The sequence below is a fragment of the Thamnophis elegans genome, chromosome 5, assembly GCF_009769535.1.
Source record: "Thamnophis elegans isolate rThaEle1 chromosome 5, rThaEle1.pri, whole genome shotgun sequence".
NCBI classification, from domain to species: Eukaryota; Metazoa; Chordata; class Lepidosauria; order Squamata; family Colubridae; genus Thamnophis; species Thamnophis elegans.
The window spans coordinates 62,686,093-62,701,131 of NC_045545.1; the positions used below are offsets into that span (position 1 = coordinate 62,686,093).

General features: G+C 38.8%; 1 protein-coding gene across 3 annotated transcripts in view; it reads right to left on the bottom strand.

Annotated features, from left to right (window-relative positions):
* Window positions 1-10,766: 10,766 nt before the first annotated feature.
* The window catches only part of TNNT2 (troponin T2, cardiac type), a 40,530-nt gene continuing 36,257 nt past the window's right edge, over window positions 10,767-15,039 (bottom strand). For 2 of the 3 annotated variants that reach the window (XM_032218963.1, XM_032218965.1), the window contains 2 exons: window positions 13,843-13,848; window positions 10,767-11,053 (listed from right to left, as the gene is read on the bottom strand). In XM_032218963.1, the coding sequence (XP_032074854.1) occupies window positions 11,005-11,053; window positions 13,843-13,848 (55 nt within the window). In that variant the 3' untranslated portion in view covers window positions 10,767-11,004. The remainder of the gene's footprint in view (window positions 11,054-13,842; window positions 13,849-15,039) is intronic. The other variant, XM_032218964.1, reaches the window with a different exon arrangement.

Here is a 15,039-nt window from a genome sequence, read left to right on the forward strand (position 1 = left end):
CTCAGGAACAAGCAAAACTTGGCTTGCATTCATAATAAAGAAACCACCAATTTCACTGATTTCACACAGGTTCTTACTTGTCTCTTATACTGTCTTGTAGGAGATGTTTTTGTGGCTGATTCCCTGCATAAGTCCTGTTATGTCAAGCAACCATATAGATCCATCAGTCTACAGTAGGGGTATCAAACTCAAGGCCTATGGGCCAGATCCGGCTGACAGGGTACTTAGATCTAGCTTGCAGGGCCGCCCTGGAAACAGCAAAGGACTGGCCCGCGGTGTTTCTGCCAGCAAAAATGGAGCTCCATTTTTACTGGCAGAGGGCTGCAGGAGGTTGTTGCAGCCAAAAATGGAGCTGGAGATAATTGATCCCCTCCCGCCCCATCCAGGTCACCAAAAGTGCCCTCGACACGAATGATATTGAACTGGCCACGTCCACCCTGGTCAAACCCATCCAACCCCCCAAGGTCAAACACAACCCTGATGTGGCCCTTAATGAAATCGAGTTTGACACCCCTGCTCTACACTATTTCCTTTGAGGAAAGCAAGGGAGTAACAAACATTAAGCCAAATAAAGACATGAGATGAAAAAGAAAAGATATTAACATAATGAAATTAAATCTGGCTTGCAGAAACAACATTCTCTATAACTGATGCAGTTTCAGTCAATAGTTGTAATCTTTAAAGTCTCTGCAGTTTGGTGGTCCTGGTTATTTTTAAGACCATATATTTATAGAACATAGAATAATAAAGATGGAAAGGACCTTGGAGATCTTCTAGTCCAACCCTCTGCTCAAGCAGGAGAATTTCAGACAAATGATTGTCCAGTCTCTTTTTGAAAGCTTCCAGGGATGGCTCACCCACAACTTTGGAAGGCAAGCTGTTCTACTGCTTGATTGATCTCACTGTTAGGAATTTTGTCCTTAGTTCTAGGTTGATTCTCTCTTTGGTTTCATTGTTTCATTCATTTGGTTCCATTGTTTCTTTTCCAAATTCCAAATAGAAGCTTGTTACCCAAGTCAATGCCTGCCAATATGTGTACCAAAAGTTATTATTTTTCAGCAACATGGATCCAACCTCTGTTTGTTTTATCATCCACACCTATTTTCACTCCAGTGCCTTTGTACTCTTCATACAAACTAATTTCCATAAAGCGCACAGAACTGCAGAACCATATAATATTATTAATACTTGCCCATGTTAAAAAGTCATCCATTAATTTCTCTATCTTTTGTAAATTTTCTATCAAGTTCTACTAATTCGTTTATTTGCTCAGTTATTACCATTTTCATTCACCTCATTTTCTTATTCAATACAATTGCCTTGATCTTTGTCACATTAATTTTCAGACTCATATTCCTTATATGGTTTATCTAATATTCACTGAAATTCATTCAGATACTCAGCCAATGACTCAGGCATGATTCTATTTGTATACATTCACAATCCCACAATATCACCTAGAGCATTCCTTATCTATTTGTACATATAAAACAAGCAATAGGACATCACACATTCTTTACTTACTCCCTGCTCAGGGTTGAGAATTCCATTCTCAGCAAATGCTTTACTTCCTTTTTCTAACACATTTATTTCATCTAGTAACCAATCTTCATATCTGTGAAAAATAAATCAGACGTTGGGTCTATTTACTTTATTATGTTTGCTCTAAAACTACTAACCATGCAGTATAATAAACCTTACTATAGTTCTCACAATCAGAACACTTAGCTGTGTAACCCCTATGTTCCACATTTTGCTTCTGGACAGTCCTCATAGGTTTACAATGAAAATTCTGCTAAACAGCATAATAAACACATTTAATAAATTAGTCCCACTATAGTTCTACATTTACTCTTGAAAGGAATAACTATAATTTATATTCTTCCATTCTATCAGACAGATTCTGCCTTTACACAGATGGTAAACAGATCACGCAACCATTCCATGATCCATGACTGAGGCCTTCAAATGGCAGTTTTTACTACCGGTAAAATAAAGAAAATGTACACTACATTAGCAGTCTTAATCATACCTATGCATTTCTTGTTAATAGTAAAGAGTGTACTGGTCTGATGAGCACAGTTTGGCTAAAATGGCAAAGGCAGAACCAAAACCCAATTTTATCCCACCATTCTGCTAATTTATTCAAGGTAGTGTAGGAGAAGAAGAGGCAGAGCCTGGGGCAGAGTCAAGAGAGGAATCAGCCTGGAGTCGATAAATAGCAATCCAAGTCCAATCCCAAGAGAATATTTTGCACTATTGCTTGCATCCCTGTAACTGAGAGATATATGCAGTGTACTGACACATGCTCAGTTCTAAGCATAATCCTCAGACCATTTATATTAGCATTAATGTAGAATAGTTTTTCTCTGTTATATGTATTGTAATAGTAATATGAATCTATTGCAATAGTATTTTTCATGTGTTTTCTTTTCTTTTTAGAATACTTTTATTATTTGACTATATTGTTTGGATTTTAGTTTGGGCTGAAGTTTTTGCAAGTTGTTTATGGCAGAGTTATCTATTTCCAATGTGTAAGTATACCATCAACAAATATGCCATGTACTGGCATTAATTCTGGATCTGATCATAACTATTTGACATGGATGGATTCCACAACCAGTGAGTCTATAATCTTTTCTCCTCTGCTAACAACAAATGTGTCCTGATTTTGCCAATGAAAGATTATTTTTCTCCGTGAGTGAATACATATAAACATACACATAGCAATGGTGTTCAAGCAAACTACAACTATGTCAAAATAATACCAAATGCAGGAATGACTTTATGTAAAATCCATAATTATGCCCTTGTTTATTGCCATCTAGTACAAGTACATGTCACAACACTGACACAATAATGTCATTTGATGTATTCCACCTTTTGCCACCCCCCCCCCCTTGGACATTTATGTTCCTTGACAATGATTTAGGGTAGAGAATCTTTTATGATTTTGGCTTATGCTTTTTAATGTGTAATAATCTCTCCTAGATACTGAGAGAATTGTGAGCTTTACTTATATTTGTCACTAATCAAGAAAAAGCCTTTTGACTAGGAAGTCCTTCTCAACAATTTTATGACAGCTATATTTTCAATCCTCTATTGCGTACAAGTGGAATCAAGATATCACCTCCTTCTGTAGGAATTTTCAGCTCTTTCCAGATTGTGCCAATCAAAACTCACACACCCAGCACTTCATGTTCAGGCTTGATCCTAAAGCAGGCAATGACCTAATAGTTTTCATGAATTCTAGGAGGAAATGTGAGTTATATATAACCTGAATAAAGGATATTTTGACCCTCTCGATGTTGCTGACCAACTCATTTCCTTATTAGCTAGAACTTCAGGAAATTGTCATTCAATATACAGGTTTCCACTCCTTAATTGGTTTTATTATTTCTGAAAGCAGTTTTGTTCCTCCTTGTATTGATATGTGTATATCTTTAAGAAGAAGGAAAGGAATTTTAAATAGTGTTTAGGTTTTTAAATCACAAATGGGTCTTGTAAACAGTGCCAATTATTGTTGTTAAGTAAGGACTATTTACAGTCCAAATATATACCAACTGAAAATATGGAAGACCTCAGCATCAGAGGGTACATGTATGTTTGACCATAAATTGTAAGAGAAACCAATGTGTTTGAACATATCAAATGTATTCAATAATATCATCTTGTAAGGCCTAGAAAAATAGTATTTCATTCCCACTCTCACAGTTTTTATACATTGTTATGCAGAAAAATAAAATAATAATAATAATAAAATTACTGTTGCTGCATCTAAAGCCTACATATGGATAAATGGGGAGTTTTCATATAGGTAATAAACCTTGAGCTGTCTTTTTCAGAGATGCCTGAGCTAGGCACAAAAACTGCACTTCTTGCATTTTGTAGAGTTTCATAAAACAGAGGCAAGAGGCAACATGAAAGTACATGACTCAAAAACTAATCTTTTGACTTTAAATGGTTTCAATGCAGCCTTTCCTTTACATGGCACTTGGCATTAGTTAAGTGAGTTACTTTTTTCTGATTTGTTATGGGGCAAGGGAATAAGGGGTGTTAATAAGGCAATAACTGATTCTGAGAATCATATATTATACTAGTCCTTCAAAAGCAGAAGTTTCAAAATAGTTAATAATCAGGATGTACCAATGCTTCTAAACACAAGTCACAACAAAGCCAATAAGATGGTTCTCACTGAAACAGAAATGTAGAATCATAGGGCTAGAAGATTTGATTTAATTTGATTTGATTTGATTTGTTTATTTATAGGCCGCCCTTTTCCCTGAGGGGACTCAGGGCGGCTTACAATCAAAAAAGGGAAGGGGAGTGTAGGACAATACCAAAAAGAGATGTGCACAAAGTAAATTAGACAGTAAAACTCAACATTCACTCAGCATTCGGGAGGGGCGAAAATAAGATTATCCCCAGGCCTGACGGGCTAGCCAGTTCTTGAGGGCTGTGCGGAAGGCCTGGACGGTGGTGAGGGTACGAATCTCCACGGGGAGATTGTTCCATAGTGTCGGAGCTGCAACAGAGAAGGCTCTCCTCCGAGTAGTCGCCAGTCGGCACTGACTGGCGGATGGGATACGGAGGAGGCCAACTCTATGCGATCTGATGGGACGCAGGGAGGTAATTGGCAGAAGGCGGTCTCTCAAATAGCCAGATCCACTACCATGGAGCGCTTTATAGGTGGTGAGTAAGACCTTGAAGTGCACCCGGAGACCAACAGGTAGCCAGTGCAGCTCACGGAGGATCGGTGTTATGTGGGCGAACCGTGGTGCGCCCACGATCACTCGCGCGGCCGCATTCTGGACTAGCTGAAGTCTTCGGATGCTCTTCAAGGGCAGCCCCATGTAGAGCACATTACAGTATTCCAGCCTAGAGATCACAAGGGCTCGAGTGACTGTTGTGAAGGCCTCCCGATTCAGGTAGGGCCGCAACTGGCGCACCAGGCGAACCTGGGCAAATGCCCCCCTGGTCACAGCTGAGAGATGGTGGTCAAAAGTTAGCTGTGAATCCAGGAGGACTCCCAAGTTGCGGGCCCTTTCTGAGGGGTATAAATTTTGCCCCCCCAGCCTGAGTGATGGTATGTTGGTCAAATTTTTGGGAGGGAAACACAACAGCCACTCGGTCTTGTCTGGGTTGAGTATCAGCTTGTTTGCTCTCATCCAGTCTTTAACGGCTTCCAGTCCCCGGTTCATCACGTCCACCGCTTCATTGAGTTGGCACGGGGCGGACAGATACAACTGTGTATCGTCCGCATATTGGTGGTATTTTATCCCGTGCCTTCGGATGATCTCGCCCAGCGGTTTCATGTAAATGTTAAATAGTAGGGGGGATAGGACCGACCCCTGCGGCACCCCATAGGTTAGGGGCCTCAGGGACGATCTCTGCCCCCCCACTAACACCGACTGCGACCTGTCCGAGAGATAGGAGGAGAACCACTGCAAGACAGTGCCGCCCACCCCTATCTCCCGCAGTCGTCGCAGAAGGATACCATGGTCGATGGTATCGAAAGCCGCTGAGAGGTCCAGGAGAACTAGGATGGAAGCATGGCCTCCATCCCTAGCTCTCCAGAGATCATCAGTCAATGCGACCAAAGAGACCATGGAATTCTCCTAATCAAACCCCATCCTCAAGGCAGGAGATCTTATACCATTCTGGACATATTATGTCCAGTCCTTGTTTTGAAAACTTCCAGTGATTGAGCACCCACAGCTCCAGTAGGCAAGCTGTTCCATTGTTTAATTATTCTCACTGTCACAAAGTTTCTCTTTAAATTGCTCTTTAATGAGCTTCCACCCATTGCTTCTTGTTCTGCCCTCATGAGCCTTGGACAATAACCAAAGAGAATAACCTATGCCCTCTTCTCCGTGACCACTCCTCAAGTACTGGAAGACAGTTGTCATAATCTTTCTCTTTGTTAGGCTAGACATACCTAGTTCCCTTAACAGTTCATTCCATGATTTAGCCTCCAATCCCCAAATTATTTTTGTTGCTCTTCTTGGCATTCTTTCTACAGTCTCAGCATCTTTTTTGTATCATAGTGAGCAGAACTAGATGCAATATTCCAAGCATGGCCTCACTAATGCAGTATAGAGCAGTATAATCATTTTTTGATCTTGACGCTATCCTTTTGTTGATGCATCCTAGGACTGCATTGACTTTTTTGACAGCTGCAACACACTGCTGGCTCATACTTAAATGGTGGTCCACTAGAACACCTCAAGCTTTGTGGGCCCTTGCCCCTTACCTTTAAGATAGCATCCACTTTCTCAGCAGCTTGATCTCACCAATTCAAAAATGTTCTCTAAATAATACCATCTACATAAAATTATTTTCCTAGGCACCCAGGAAAATGCATCATAGAACAAATTAATCTGGAACTCTCATTCAAATCTCTAATGATCAAGATTAATGATCAGTTATATCTTGGGCATCATGTGAAGACCCAGTTCCCTTAAGAAGTCCACAGTGTTTGGAAAAGTTAAAAGAAAAAGATAACCGGTGAAATGAACTGATTACAACAATTGTAAATCCACCATTAGGAGACCTAGGCCAAAATGGAGACAGATCATTCTGGATATTACTTATGTCTGTTGTAAAAATGTAGAAAATTTGGTCCTGGTTGCTTTTATCAGAGAATTGAAGACATTACTTGATATTCCTTATGGGTGTGGTTCTAAGAACATGAATATCTAGATTTATATTTAACTCCCCCCCACCCAACATTCATATTATTCATATGGCAACAGGTAATTAAAGCAAGTGAAAAGGCTCCACCAGTCAAGAGTAATTCATGATTATAATAAATTCATTTTGATAGAATGATACTGACACAATACAGTTTTGTGCCCTGTTGAATTAAGTTTTTTTCTAAAATGGGGAAAGGTTCATCCATAAACCAGAATTACTCACATTAAACTCTATTTAAAAAGAATCAAAATAAGTTACATTCTTTATTACTGCCCACGTTCCATTATTTTTAATACACTTAATGATAAGAAATACATTTCCCTCCGTCTACCTGGCAGCCTGTCTAACTGGAAACATGAAATATAGCTCTATTAGAGCTTCAGATTGCCTAGCCTGCAAAGCTTACTCTATGTCACATTCCAGGTTTTGCTTCTAACCCTGCCTGGATAAGCCAGCTTGTCAGGCATAGCAGGAAAATGTGAGGTTTTAACTTAGTTGTAATGTGTGCAATAATTTAGCAACCAGTTCTTAGAAACCAAACGGAACCTGCTATGTAACACACCTGAGAAGATCACCATGACAAATGTCATAATGACAAATGTCTGACACTCATTTAAAATTAGTTTTAATAAAGAAACCTCACTCAGGTTCGTGGTTGGTTTACTGCACTAAATGAATTCACTTTGATTTTTGTATCAAAGGAGATGATTACCTCCTTAATCAAAGGCATGAATAAGAGCATGCTGCCAGGACTAGTACCTTCTACATTGCCAATATTTCTGAGTCTGAAGGACCAGCAACATTCAAAAGTAAAATATAGTCACCAGGACCAGTTTTGAGAACTGTTACTTCTCTTACAGTCTCCAAATCACTAAAAGCCATTTTCAATTTTTATTTATTGTTTAGTTATCTCATTCCAGACAACACTGAACTTAAAAACAAAATTAACATAACAATAAATACAAAAAGATATACAATAAAAACAACTGTGCAAAAAGCTTGTGGCCAGGAGAAAAATGTTTAAAATCCTGCCCAATTTCTCAGAGATTACAGGAGCAAACTCATTTCAAGTAACTAAGTATGATTGTGAATCAGACAACTTAACCAGGTTAGACCAGTTAGAGTGCAATGATAAATGAATCTTAGTGACTTTATCTACTTGATACCTAAGATATTTTTAAATATTGTCATTTAATATGTAAGATGAGAAGAGCAAGTTTTCAGCAATCAGGGCTACATTTCTTTTAATTAGTCCTAAGGACTATGATGATCAAAATAATTGTTGCAGGTAAGTTGCAAGACTTGGTCACTTGTGTTTTGTGGGGAATTGAAAGATTTGATTCATTTTGTTACCCTTTTGCTATTTGAGAACAAACACAATTTGGGAAGCTTTTATTTTGAAAAGCAATAAGAGATGCCTTCTTATTTAGCTGCTTAAACTGTTTCTCTGGGGAGCACAGCAAATATACAGCCTCACACATAGCAGATTCTCAATCTTAATTGATGACTCTGTATTAGCAATTTATTTTCAATATGATTGGACTCAATAACTTATGCAATCGATGTCTTCAGGACAGAGATGAAACAATCCCTGGAAAACATGAGGAAGTTCCTTTAGGACAATATATTGTCCTATCTCTACTTTCTGACTTAGCTCTCTGGCTAAGTTTCAGCCATAGGTCAAAAGATAGTCTGGACTGGTATCTCTGGATGAAACCGTGCCAGGAGCTTGGCATCAACAGGCACAATAGAGAGCAAGATGCAATTATGGTAGGGAGAGGTAGAAGCAGATGTCAAAGCTCCACCTTGTGTTATACAGAGGAAAATGTTTGACAGTAGTTTTTTTACATCCAAGTTTTAGTTTGGCTACCAAGGACTAGTTTGGCTGATCTCAAAGCTAAATAAGGTCAGATTTTGTTACTACTTGCATACATATTAGTCAGAGACATAAAACAAACGAAGAAAGAAAGAGTATAAATCTATAATATGATCTTTGTCTGGAAGAAAAGTGCCCAAACTACTTGTATGGCCAGCTCATTTGAACCCCATGAAAATGTGAGAACTTTGCCAATTGATTGGTTTCAGCTTCTTCTCTGAACAAACTCCAGCAAATGTCAGAAGCTTTGAAGTTTCCCATGAAAAGTGAGATGTTGTGGCATCTACTCATTTTCAAATCTTATTTCTTCTCACTGTCCCATTATTCCTTGCCTTTTGTTATTCTAATTTCTCTGATCAATTTACAATTTTCAATCTATTCCATAAGCATACTTTATTTACAGTTTCTTAAATTCAGGATAATAAACATTATTTTATATTAACTTCCCTAGAGAAGAAACTTTGGGCATTTCCACTTCTTCTTATGACCTCAAAGTACTAAGCAGAAGCAACAGAAGTATGAGCCAATTGGCACTCCCATCAGCCAATCAGTAGGAAAATGCAAAATGTCATTCCATTAGTTCTTTCTTCCATAGTTTTGCCTGTTTTTGAAATTATACCCGTCCAGGTGATCACATAAAAGAACAATACAATAAATTGCTAATGTGTCCCCCATCTATGTTTTTAACTACTAAATCTTATTTTTTATTATTTTGCAAACAAACAAATAAACAAATAAAAAGCCTCAAGGATTGTCACAAGAGGAATCAAACTGGATGCAAAGCGCAATTCACCCACTTCTATTAAAAACCATTATGAATATGAGTTGTGAAGCCAAAGGACAGCATATTATTGTCACTTTTATCACATGCTTTTCACAATTATGTCAGGCGTGGGCTTTTTGCTTATTTGTTGTGGCTCTTGTTTACTACAAAGACAAACATGGGAGAACATAGCCAGGATTGTCCCAGATTTTGACTGTTCACAGTCAAAGACCTGTGAGTCTTCCTGGATACATAGAGGTGAAGACAAAGTGAATGGGGGAGAAGTTGGCAAAGTATCGTTTTCTCCTTTTCTGTAGAGGAATCTAGCTTGCTCCAAAGCCCTTATCTTAAGATGGTTAAATGATTAATCAATATATTAATTGCTGCTGCTGCTATTGAAAACAGCAAATTGTTGCTTAGGAAGCAATTGCCTTGAAAATTCCTTGAAGATAGGTTCTAACCCGTGATGCAGAACCTGTGGCACACACGCCACAGGTGGCATGCGGAGCCATATCTGAGGGTACGTGAAGAGTTGCCGTAGGTCAGATCTAGCTCACACGTGCGCACTGGCCAGCTGATTTTCAGCCTTCTGGAGGGTGGGGGAGGCCATTTTCACCTTCCCCAGGCTTCAAGAAAGCCTCCAGAGCCTGTGGACGGGGAAAAATGGGCCCAACAGACTTACCAGAAGTTTGGAAACGAACTTCTGGTAGGTCCGTTGGGTCCATTTTTTGCCTCCACAGGCTCCGGAGGCTTTCCTGAAGCATGGGGATGGCAAAAAATGGCCCAACGGGCCTACTGGAGGTCCAGAAGCTTCAATGGGCCCTGCACACATGCGCAAGGGGAGTGCAGGGTGGTGGTGTTGTGCACGCATGTGTAGGGGGAGGGCATTGCATTATGGGTGTGGTGGGCATGCACAGACACGCAACAGCACCTGCAACAGGACCTTTTGATACCCAAGCAGAAAAATGTTCGTCATCACTATTCTAAACTGAAGGTGTGTGTGTGTGTGTGTGTGTGTGTGTGTTGTGTGTGTTGTGTGTGTGTCTTGGAGGGAGGTACTGGAGTTCAGAATCCAGTGGGTTGCATGGTGCAGAACGTCAATGAAGTATAGCTTGGAGATGCCATACATAACCTGGAGAACATGTCGTACATGTTATAAAGTGTTTAGAGAGTGTTGCCTAAGAACATTCACTAATACTTTCAAATCTGGGTGATCTCTAAAAATAAGGTCCTAGACAGGATAAATGGACTTCTTCCAATAACAAAGTCATTAATAGCAGTAAAATTCCAAGGTGGAATGACTTTTTTAAAGTTATGTTCTCTTAGCAATATATGAAGAATTCCAGGAATAAAGGAAGTCTGTTCCTTTCTATTTCAGATTGTAAAATTACCCAGTAAATAGCAAATGATAAAATTAGGAAAAGAAAATAATTATAGCTTTTTTAGTTGCTTTATTTACAGACACAAATTTATTAACTTGAGTGACAGGTAATCTGTCCATTTCCATCGTGCAATGCTGGGACTGTGCAGTTATAGAGTGAGGCCTTTAGAAAGCAGCTTCTTCTGGGAAATCTAGACAACGTGGTACATTCATCTGAACCACACAGACTGGGAGAGTGGATCAAATGTATTGAATGGCTGTCTTCAGAGTCTAGACAGGAAACACATTTCACTTCCATCGGCCACCAACCACAGGCTTTCCACGGGCAGCTTTGGAGCTATTGTGAAAGGAAAAAACAAATAAGGAATTTATGTGAGGTGTTTTTTCTTTACAAACATCTTAATGAAGCAAAGGGAAGTAGGGAGAAATGGTTTAGATCTACTGTTGCTTTCAACAGAGGACACAAAGAGAGGTTCTTTTCACAAGGTTTTTTTTTTGGGGGGGAGCTCTCAGCAGAATCCTTTCATAGATTTGGCCCAGCCCAAGCTGACCAGTCTGGTTCTCAGAAGGCGGGCAAATGGCACTGAAGGAAGAGCAAGGGCACAGTAAAACACATCCTGTTTAATGCATAAGAAGATAATAGTGTGCTGAGGAAATGGAACCCTAAGGGGGAAATCAGCTTATGTCTTAAAAGCCATAACCATACCCAAAAGACTTCAAGATGATTCTCATCCTCTAATGAGCCTTGGGAACTATAATTTTATGAGGCTAATTCATTTTCAGCATTTTCACCAAATACACTTCTACACTACACTTATGGGATTTTTTTTTTACAGGAAGATGTTAAATGCTGCAGCATGGATTAATCTGTTCCTTTTGCTAAAATTGTAAGGAATGTATGTTAAAAAGTATTTTCTTTTACAATGGGTATGAGATTAAAGGAGGCTTGTACCAGTAGACATTATATATAATGTGGCCTTGCAATGAATGTTTATACTCAGTTGCAAATCAATGTTTATACTCAGTTGCTTTGTAAATTTGTGCTTTCCAGTGTGTTTTACCACTTGTTTCTGATTAAGCTAGAAAATAGGTTATTACTTCGAAATAAATCAATGCTCAATAGTTGACTGAAGGGCCAAATAGAACTAAGATTATCAATGTTGAACTCTTTTCAGGTTTAAGGCAAAAGGAGACAAGAGGGAGATAAGATAAAATGGTTTATTATTTATAAAGGGATCAGCAGTGTTCTAATAATTAACTTATTTTAATTCCGGTTTTCATAAGGTATGCTACTTTATAATTATTTCTTTACTTATTTGTACATTTATTAAAATATTTATTTCTTACCATAAAAACATATAAGCTTGCAAATAACAGGTTGCCCTGGAGATTATCTACCAACCTTACAGAATAATTTCATTTTAATAAAAGATACCAGAGGAAACCCTGTATCTTTTATTAGCTCTCCTCTTTAAAGTGTTTATTAAGTCCTCTAAAATTAAATTGGAAAAAGTGGGATATTAGCAAAATTAGAGAATAACTGGAATTAATATCCCATTATTAGTTGTTAAGAAGAATAAGTAAAAGCATAAAAGAAGTAGTGATATGAAATATTTTGATGCTGCAGCAAACAATTGGTAACTTCCTACACAGCCATGGGAAGCCTTGCTAAGTGTTGTTGTGGAGAAAAAGAGGAGGATGCTTAGTGCCTTGAGTTACTTATAAAGTAATAAAAAGGGGATTTAAAAAACTAATAAATAAACTTTTATCACAAGTCAACTGATCACCATTATCACTATGATCATATTGAAAAAAGATTGCTGGCATTATTAATTGGAAAGGAGCAAACAGGTTTTCTTTAACCAACTAAAGAATACATTTAGCTTCCTGAAATAAAGAGATCACATTGCTTCTTCCTATAACCAGGATTGCTGGTCACTATAATAAGAAGCCACTGTGTTTTCTTTTCTCACCTAGTGATCCACTTAGATCTGGTTTCCCACCTGATGCATGTTATAAGTTGATAATTATTTGTTTTCCACACCGGGAAATAGAACTTCTACAAGCAGGTTTGCCGAGAAAGCAAGCTTCATGAATTTCCATTCATTTTCAATACCCAGGATATACATCAGTGTTTCTCAAACTTGGCTGTTGGGGGGAATTCTAGAAGTTGAAGTCCACACATCTTAGAGTTGCCAAATTTGAGAGACACTGGTATAAATTGACATATATGACTGTTCCCCTGTGTATATATTCCTAAGTGAGTTGTATAACCCTGGGAACTGAAAATGGTGCCCAGCTATACCTTAGTCCTTGGTACTGGAGATTGTGGGGATTGGTCCTGAATATCTAGAGAATGTCAGGTTGAGGAAGAATACTAAATGGGATTTTGCCTATACAGTTTTAACACTGAACATTCCCTTAGGTGGATTGTTCTGTAAACAAAATTGCATGGTGTTTTGGACATAGGCCGTGCATGAGCCATTCGGAAAACATTTTAAAGAGCAAGAATGCAATGTCGCTGAAGCAACAGCTTTATCCAGCTTTAGACTGGCTGCGAAAAACCAACTAGGAAATATATAAACATTTGGTTTAATTCTTTACCCTCTCTGTCTAGCCAAAACATTTGTCTTGTTTCTCTGAAAGGGCAACAGCTGTTCCTAAATTTGAGGACAGATTAAGAATGATATTTATTACCCTGAAAAGATTCGCAGAGATTTCCCAGATTACCATTAGCCTCTAGTATGCCAGTCCTATAACCTCATCTTCTATTGCTCTGACAAAATTACCCTTTCCTCCACTTTCTATAGCAGCCCAGGCTCCCTATATCAGCTTCCAGAGCATCCTCAGATCATACTATCTAATTTGGAAGGTAGAGAGGAAATATCAGTGTTCAATGGTAGAAAACCCCTGACTCTTCCCTGATTATCCAGGAATAAAACTGAAATCAGAGCGTAAAAAGCATTGCCAAAGTTGGCCATCAATAGAGATAGATAAGAAATCAAGATTTGCTATAAAACCAAAGATAACATAGAGTGATGCTTAAAGCCATTCCTTTAAGTATTTGCACAATGCAAACTAGCACAGCAGATCAATACACCCCAAAGGGCACAACATGCTACTTACCCTTTCCTGAAATAAATGAGGAGACAAAAGAAGAAATATAGTTTAGTAGTGCTCAGTAGATTAGTCTAATCAATAAAATTTATATTTGATGAATCTAAAAAGGCCACCAGAAATCAAGACATTCCTAATCAAGATGCCATCTGTTTATGGGTTGAAATAGGAACCTAGAACTATTCCAGTCTACAAGCAGCTATATTTGTTGCTCACATCAATAAGAGAAGCAATATCCATATAAAGATAAAAGAGTTTCCACTTGGTGTAGACTTACTCCTACAAGCTATACATATAACATCAAGGAGTTTTTAGCCTCTTTGTGCCTTTATTCCCCATCTCTAAACTGAGAGTCATAGCCAAGGAAAATGGAAAGATACCAATGTTGGCTGATAGTTCATAATTGAGTAGAATAGTTCTGACATATCAGATAAGACACATAATGTTCTGGGTCTTAGAAAATGAATTATATGACCTAGGTGAGGAATGGTTTCCACTTCAAAGCTGAATTTTGACACCACATAGTGTGGTAAAACTTAACTGAAGCAAGCCATGCCATAGAAAAGTAACAGAAATGCATCTTAATTAATGCAGTTTTCTTGCACTTAGTAAGGATGTGCACTGAAAGAGTGAGAAAAATGATGTCCTGTGAGAAACTAATGATGTTCAGGGATGAAAAGTAAAATAGTTTCAGGAGGTGCGAAGGAACTTAGTGAAAACTGCAGCTGGAGAAGGAAAATTAGAAATGAACATGAAGAAATAGAGAAAAATGTAGGAGTAGGCATAAGATCTACAAATTGGATTGGGATGGGAAAGAATAAAACATAAGGAGAAGAGACCAACCTGTCTCTTCTCAGATGTATTTGACTATAATGTCTCTAATGGTTTAGTACAAGGGTGTCAAATTCAAGGCCAGTGGGCTGGATCCAGCCTAGGGGGAGCTTAGATCTGGCCCATGGCCCTGGAAACAACAATGGACCTGCCCATGGTGCCTCTGCCAGCAAAAACAGACCTTGGAAGGGCCACTGGTGGTCCTCCCGAAATCCGTTTCTGCTGATAGAGGGTTGCACGAGGCCGTTGCAGGCAAAAACGCAACTCAGGAGCCCAATTTTGCTGGCAGAGCACTCAGGCCACCACAGGTTCCCCAAGATGAGTGGCGTTGAGCTGGCCATGAGCCCCTGGCCATGCTCCCCCTGCCCTCCAGAG